The 6657-nt window shown below is 42.2% G+C and overlaps 2 protein-coding genes across 3 annotated transcripts; one reads left to right on the top strand and one right to left on the bottom strand.

Moving 5' to 3' along the window:
- Positions 1 to 1555: 1555 nt before the first annotated feature.
- On the top strand, positions 1556 to 3544 carry LOC137712900 (membrane-anchored ubiquitin-fold protein 3). 2 transcript variants are annotated; one of them, XM_068452091.2, is made up of 4 exons: positions 1562 to 1853; positions 2243 to 2413; positions 3182 to 3253; positions 3354 to 3544. In XM_068452091.2, the coding sequence occupies exons 1-3, from the start codon at positions 1724 to 1726 to the stop codon at positions 3235 to 3237; spliced, it is 357 nt and encodes a 118-aa protein (XP_068308192.1). In that variant the 5' UTR covers positions 1562 to 1723; the 3' UTR covers positions 3238 to 3253; positions 3354 to 3544. The 2 variants fall into 2 exon arrangements, with proteins under 2 accessions (XP_068308191.1, XP_068308192.1); XM_068452090.2 differs by having other exon boundaries at positions 1556 to 1853; positions 3182 to 3544.
- Positions 3545 to 4211: 667 nt separating this feature from the next.
- Positions 4212 to 6471, bottom strand: LOC137712899 (glutamate-1-semialdehyde 2,1-aminomutase, chloroplastic). Its single transcript, XM_068452088.2, has 3 exons — positions 6215 to 6471; positions 5551 to 5724; positions 4212 to 5353 (listed from the first exon to the last, which is right to left on the bottom strand). Exons 1-3 carry the CDS (start codon positions 6401 to 6403, stop codon positions 4286 to 4288), a joined length of 1431 nt encoding a protein of 476 aa, XP_068308189.2. The 5' UTR covers positions 6404 to 6471; the 3' UTR covers positions 4212 to 4285.
- Between the last annotated feature and the right edge of the window lie 186 nt (positions 6472 to 6657).

Below are 6657 nucleotides of genomic sequence, written 5' to 3'. Positions count from 1 at the left end.
CTTGTCTTGTTAAGCTAGGATGGAAAGTTCTGTTTGATAAGGAGGTGGGCAAATATAGTTACAAGGAAATGTCTTAGAATTGATTCCTTTATGGAAACTAAAGCTAAGCAAAACCATTCAACTGCTTGGAAAAACATTCTAGGTTCCAGGGATATAATCTCCAAAGGTATGAGGTGGGTAGTTGATGATGGCAAGGACATCTTGTCCTGGACCCATAATTGGGTTTTTCCTTACCCCCTATTTCACCTCATACCAGCAAACTAATCTCAGCATATTCAATGAGATACAAAGGTGATTGAGTTCATCGTTGAAGGACAGTGAAATAGGAACAAACTTAAGTCAGATAATGGATAGTGACATTGTTAGTAGAATATGTGACATCCCTATCTCTCTCGTTGGCCCAAGGGACACTGCTGTTTGGGGCCCAAGTAACAATGGCAAGTTCTCGATTAAATATGCAACTTGGCTCCAAATGGAGGACTTGGGTTCCTCTTCAGTGCAGAAGCTTCTGAATAAGATTTGGAAGAAAGTAGTACCTCCAAAGATTAAGCTATTTGCTTGGAGTCTCGTTAAGGATAAATTACAAACTAGAAATAGACTTAGCAAGCTTATAACAAACTTAGATAGCCAATGTCTGTTGTGTAATAGCCATGAGGAGGATCATGATCACCTTTTTCTTTATTGCTCTTATGTGAAACAAGTATGGAACTGCTCAAATGATGCTTTATTATCAACTATTGACAGTAGCCTGAAGGTGAGTGAATGGTTGGGTGACTTACCACATAACGATAAGAATATAATGAGTAGTTTAAGTAAAGCTTTAGTAATTTGCTAGCAAATTTGGAATCACAAAAGTGCTAGCATTTTCAAGAATGACAAGGCCTTTCATTACAGATCTTTTACTCGCGCCATGAAGATGGCAATGCCCAGTGTCCCCTTACATTAAAGTTAACTTTGATGGCTTGGTTTCAAACTCTGTGGCAGCATGAGGATTCGTTGTCAGAAACTGGGAGAGCAAACTTATCCTCGCAGGGGCAATGAACTTGGGTTCTGTGACCATCAATGTTGTTGAGGCTCTAGCTTTACGGGAAGCGTTGGTCTGGGCTAGGATGAGGAACTTGAATTATGTGGTTGTGGAGGGTGACTCAAAGCTTGTCATTGATGTGGTCCGTGGTGCTTGTGATGTGCCTTAGAACTTAAGATTCATCATTGAAGACATCAAGTGGTGCGATACAAATTTCCATGATATCAAGTGGAGGCATATCTTTAAGAAAGCAAATTTTGTTGCGGATGCCATATCGTCTATCGGGCTTAAAAGAAATGAGCTTTGTATTTGGGATGCTTGCCTCCCAATGGAAGCTAATATGGCTTTTCTTTTCGATTGTAATGGCACTAGTTGTGTAAAGGGTTCTTATCTTTAATACAATCCTTTTTCTATCAAATTTAAAAATTAAAAAAATTAAAAAAATTAAAATCTCACGTTGTCTCAATCTGCTGACTGAAACGACGTCGTAATCGGGCCAATGTACCTTTGGCTACACTTCTTCTTCTCATTGAGCTCGCCAACCAGTACCAACCTCCAACCTCCAACCTCCATAGAGAGAGAGAAGAGAAAGTACGTTTGAATTGTTCGGCCCGATCGGGTGCTGCGCAAGGGGACACGTGGAAGAAATCGGTCGGTGCATAGGTGTGAGAAGTCAAAAGTCAAAGGCTTGACAGAGAGATGCCGGAGGAGGATTTGGTGGACATAAAGTTCCGGCTGTACGACGGCACCGATATCGGGCCGTTCAGCTACTCATCAGCCTCCACCGTCGATATGCTCAAGCAGAGGGTCGTCTCCGATTGGCCCAGAGGTTTTCTCTTTGCCACTTGTTTCTTACAACTTAATTCCCATGTTATTTTGTTCGCTATGAAGTTTCTTCGATTTAAATGGGTTCATAAAATTTGGAATTTCTGTGTGGATTTGGGTTTGGAATTCCGTTTATGTCAATCTGGGTTTGAAATTTCAGTTCTTGGCAATCTGAATTTTAGCAGAGTTTGATAGAATCTGTCCAATTGAATCTTGAGCTAGATTTCTTAATAATTAGATGAAATCTCAACAATTTTAATTTGAGAAATCAGAGTTTTGGTAGAAGTTGGGGATTCAGTCACAAATTTGTAATTGGCTCCTTTTTCATATGGTATTCACTGTTTTCCAGCTTTGTTTTGATTTTCTTGGATTGCCCTTTTGATTGTTTGGTAGGCAAGACTATGACGCCGAAGACGGCGAATGAAGTGAAACTGATGAGTTTTGGCAAGATTTTGGAGAACAACAAGACAGTGGGTCAGTGTAAATTACCTTTGGCTGATATTGGTGGAGGAATTATCATAATGCTTGTTGTTGTACAGCAAGCTATCGAAAAAGCTAAAACAGGTAATGTTTCCGTTATGAACTTAATCTCGGAAAATTACATTACTTGTGGCTTGTGAAAACTCCATCAATTTGATTTCAATAAAGAACTCTATGTTGGAAAATTATATGCTTCTGGTCATTTTGATAACCTATTTTTATGTGGAAGTTCCGTTTATAGACGAAAAGTGAATTCTAGTTTGGGTAGATTGGGTACTGGATTGATAAATGCAGCCTTTATACCTAGAGAAGTTAATTGTAATTTCCTCTTGAAACCTTTCAACCATTGTTGAATAATCAACTAGGAAAATATTCAAGTTAAAATTGAGACAAAAAGTTAGCGCGGATTTGGTCATTAGCATTTGATGTGAACCTATGCGAAGGCTTTGCTTTCTTTCTTCTACTCCATAAGAAGATATATCTTCGGAGTTGTTAGTGATGTGAGGATAGTATAGCATCCTTACTGGTTACTGCTATGGTATTACAGCAGATTCGAGTTTAGAGCAAATTAATGTAGACAACAGTCGATGGAAGATAGCCATTTCGATTATGGCCTTATTTCTTCCGGAAGAACAATTAATGTCCCAAGAATAAAGAGATGCATATAGTATAGCATCCATACTGGTTACTGCTATCACCGTGTTCATTCTTCTTCATTTTTACTAATCCTGAGTATAAAGAATAACTAATCAGGAACATCGTGTTGTGATTAATTAAGTTCTGTTGCATTCGTATAATGATTTTCTAAGCATGAGGTTTCTAATAAAAATATCGTCGTTATTTTCTGAACAGAAAAGAAGATTGATGATCGGCCCCGGAAAGTTGTCTGTTCATGTTCCATATTGTGAAAAAAACTGTTTAGAGGTTGGGATCTGGTGACCTGGGTATCAATCCTTTGGCTACAGAAACCATCTCGGGTCATACATTTGTTCATTGACGTGTCCATGTTGTGATGTGTGTACAGAAAACCATGTTGTTGGTGATTTCAGTAGTTTCAAGGTTCGTGTTCTACCACAGGGGTTGCTCGCTTTTCTTGTTTCCACTTTGGTTCTTGCCTTGTTCCTCTGCCTGTCTGTATGTAAGTTGCCTGAATGATTGTAGCAGTAATGAAAATCTGTACATACCTTGTTAATGCAAAAGACAACATTTAAACTACAGGTAGAAATGCTTTGCTTATTTTGGATGTTCTTTTATTCGGTTACTTATTAGACAATCACATAGAGAAAAACAGAACAGTTACTAGACTTCCCACCTCCCCGAGCTCGTTATCTCCGCACTGGTGTGCTTGCATTGCGAAACAGTTTTTCTCACGGGAAGAGCACCAAGGTTGTGTTAAGGAGCGGGAGGACAGATCACTCATCGACCGCCTCACGGATGAAGTGTTGGCGCCCTTGAGGACGGCATACCTTTCTCAGAACAGTGAGGCGAATACGGTTGAGACATATTTTGGAAGAACTGAAACTGAAATCCAGTGGGAATAAGTTCAAGACTGGCGCGGATGCTAATTTGCTTCCCAATGAGATGACAGACTATGCGCAGCACTGGAATTTTGGCAAAGCGGCTGGGCTTCAGTGGAAGACAATGGTGGAGGATGTCCTGTCAAAGCAAGGCAAGTTCAGAAACTGCTTGGCCGTATGTGATGTCAACTCCAAATTCGTGGACAAGGCCTCCGTCGAGGTGTCGACTGCTTTGGGACTCCTAGTGTCTGAACTGAGTGAAGAGCCCTGGAAAGGAAAGGTGATCAACTTCTTCGTTTGCCCGAGCTACAATCCATACAAGGCGGGGATCAAGTACAAGAAGAAAGGGTACAGAAACGAAAACAAAACGAAACAGCGGAAAAATAACCAAAACAAAACGTGAACAGAGAAATAATAGTACAGAGAAACGACTTGGTTTCTAAATCTGCCTAAAAACTCTATCTGCAGCAGCTATCGTGTTCTGGATGTCTTCCGGCGTATGTGCCAAGCTTGTAAACCCAGCCTCGAACTGGGACGGAGCAAGGTACACACCTTCCTCCAGCAACCCCCTATGAAACTTTGCAAACTTTGTGGTGTCGCTCTTTTTCGCGTCCTCAAAGTTGTAGACCGGCCCTTCAGTGAAGAAAAACCCGAACATACCGCTTATATATCCACCACACATTGCATGCCCGGCTTTCTTCGCGGCATCTATGATACCTTGAACGAGTTCTCCTGTGATCTTATCCAGGTATTCATAACTTCCTGGCTCCCTCAACCTCTTAAGGGTATGAATCCCAGCAGTCATTGCTAATGGATTTCCACTCAGGGTCCCGGCTTGGTACATCGGTCCTGCTGGTGCCACCATTTCCATAATCTCCCTCCTTCCACCGTATGCACCAACCGGCAGTCCGCCACCAATGATTTTCCCGAGCGTTGTTAAATCGGGAGTAATGCCAAAATGCTCCTGTGCTCCACCGTAAGATAAACGGAATCCAGTCATCACTTCATCAAATATGAGGAGAGCGTCATGTTCTTTGGTGAGCTTACGTATACCATTAAGGAAATCAGATTTGGGAGTAATGAAGCCAGAGTTGCCAACAACCGGTTCGAGGATGACTCCAGCAATTTCTCCTTTGTGACTCTCAAAGAGCGCTTCCACAGCCGGCAAGTCATTGTACGGGGCTATTAGAGTGTCAAAAGTGGCTGCCTTCGGAACACCAGGTGAGTCTGGAAGTCCTAACGTGGCCACTCCACTACCAGCCTTGACAAGGAATGGATCGGCATGGCCATGGTAACAGCCCTCAAACTTAATGATCTTCTGTCGGCCAGTGTATGCACGGGCCAAGCGGAGCACACCCATGCATGCTTCTGTACCTGAGTTCACAAATCGAACCATTTCTATGCTTGGAACTGCAGCGATCACAGTTTCCGCCAGAACATTCTCTAGAAGACAAGGTGCACCAAAGCTCGTTCCTTTCTTCATCGTTTCAGCCAGAGCTGCAAGTACCTGAAGGTAAGTGTCAATCCAAGATAGTTGAGCATATATTATAACCGTCTCTGCTGCTACCAGAGAGGCACCCTAGTCAAACAGAAAACGATGAAGGTTCAACTAAACTATACTTCGGAACAAGAACAACGTGAACTGACCACAGAACTAAGAACATCAACAGAAGCAAATAAAACTGCAAGAAAAAAGAAAAAAACCTCATCATCTGCGTGCCCGATTATCGCAGGTCCCCACGACCCCACATAGTCAATGTACTCATTTCCATCTATGTCCCACATGTGAGAGCCCTTAACAGAATCAATCACAATAGGCTGTCCACCAACAGATTTAAAAGCCCGAACAGGGGAATTCACACCTCCAGGCATTAACTCCTACAAAACGAAACAAAATTTGCATCAGCAAGCAATAGCAGATACTGAAACAACATTCACTGTTCGACTTCAGATGCAGAAGAAAAAGTTCAAACAACACATACAAACAACAATAAGCCGAGATTGAAATCGCGACTCGAAGTACATTTCCAAGCAGAAACATGAACAACAAAGCAATATGAAACTGGAAAAACAGTTACATCCCAGATCAAGGGTGCCAAAAACAAATATAATCATCCATTTTAAAACGTGATCAAGATTAAAGCTTTCAGTACATTCCTGTGTAATCTCAAATCCTATATATTCCCATATTTCTAACAAAATCCCACATCTCCAAATCATCTAAAACCCACCATTTCAAAGTTCCCAGATTCTTTACCAAACTTTCTCACGCCCAACGGTTCACTACAAACTCCACAACCCACTCACTCAAAACCCACAACAACTATTACAAAAAGTACGCGCAGATTGGGTAAAATGGTAATTGTACCTTGGCGGCATTGAAAGCCTGCTCGGATTTTTCGAGAGTGAAACTCTTCTTCTTCTCGTCGAGGGAGACGGCCATCTTGACGGTGCAGAACCGCCGGGACGATTGCGAAAACCGCGAGGTGGGTCTCTGAGAAAGCTTTGGAGTGGAGCAGTAAAGCCCGACGGCTGCCCCGGGGATTGTGTTCGCCATGATTGCTCGGAAGCTCCCGTGGAGCTGTTTCGATGAAGAAGATAAAGCGTAAGAAAAAAGTAAGACCAGGACCTTAGAGTCTTAGACTGCGGATTACATAGGAGATGAAAGCCATGCGGGTCGGGTTGGTTTTTCGGGTTGTTCAAGGTCAACTTTACTTGGGCTCATTACGAGCCGGCTGACGTGGCCCGTAACCCAACTACTACCTTTTTATTGGGTTTGGTGAGAATTGGAGGTCGGTGAAATGGAAAGTC

Source organism: Pyrus communis, chromosome 14 (genome assembly GCF_041283825.1).
Source record: "Pyrus communis isolate YQ-2024b chromosome 14, ASM4128382v1, whole genome shotgun sequence".
NCBI lineage: Eukaryota > Viridiplantae > Streptophyta > Magnoliopsida > Rosales > Rosaceae > Pyrus > Pyrus communis.
Note: the sequence above shows the minus strand (reverse complement) of the source record. Positions and strands in the feature narration are given on the sequence as shown.

What these genes read in the sequence shown, in the direction of transcription:
- LOC137712899 (XM_068452088.2), bottom strand. Translation starts at nt 6,403, where the DNA reads ATGGCGAACACAATCCCCGGGGCAGCCGTCGGGCTTTACTGCTCCACT. An exon ending in AGGCTTTCAATGCCGCCAAG is followed by an intron (nt 5,725 to 6,214) that starts GTACAATTACCA and finishes TTCGTTTTGTAG; the next exon opens with GAGTTAATGCCTGGAGGTGT. An exon ending in TCGGGCACGCAGATGATGAG is followed by an intron (nt 5,354 to 5,550) that starts GTTTTTTTCTTT and finishes ACTTACCTTCAG; the next exon opens with GTACTTGCAGCTCTGGCTGA.
- LOC137712900 (XM_068452090.2), top strand. Translation starts at nt 1,724, where the DNA reads ATGCCGGAGGAGGATTTGGTGGACATAAAGTTCCGGCTGTACGACGGC. An exon ending in CGTCTCCGATTGGCCCAGAG is followed by an intron (nt 1,854 to 2,242) that starts GTTTTCTCTTTG and finishes ATTGTTTGGTAG; the next exon opens with GCAAGACTATGACGCCGAAG. An exon ending in TATCGAAAAAGCTAAAACAG is followed by an intron (nt 2,414 to 3,181) that starts GTAATGTTTCCG and finishes TTTTCTGAACAG; the next exon opens with AAAAGAAGATTGATGATCGG.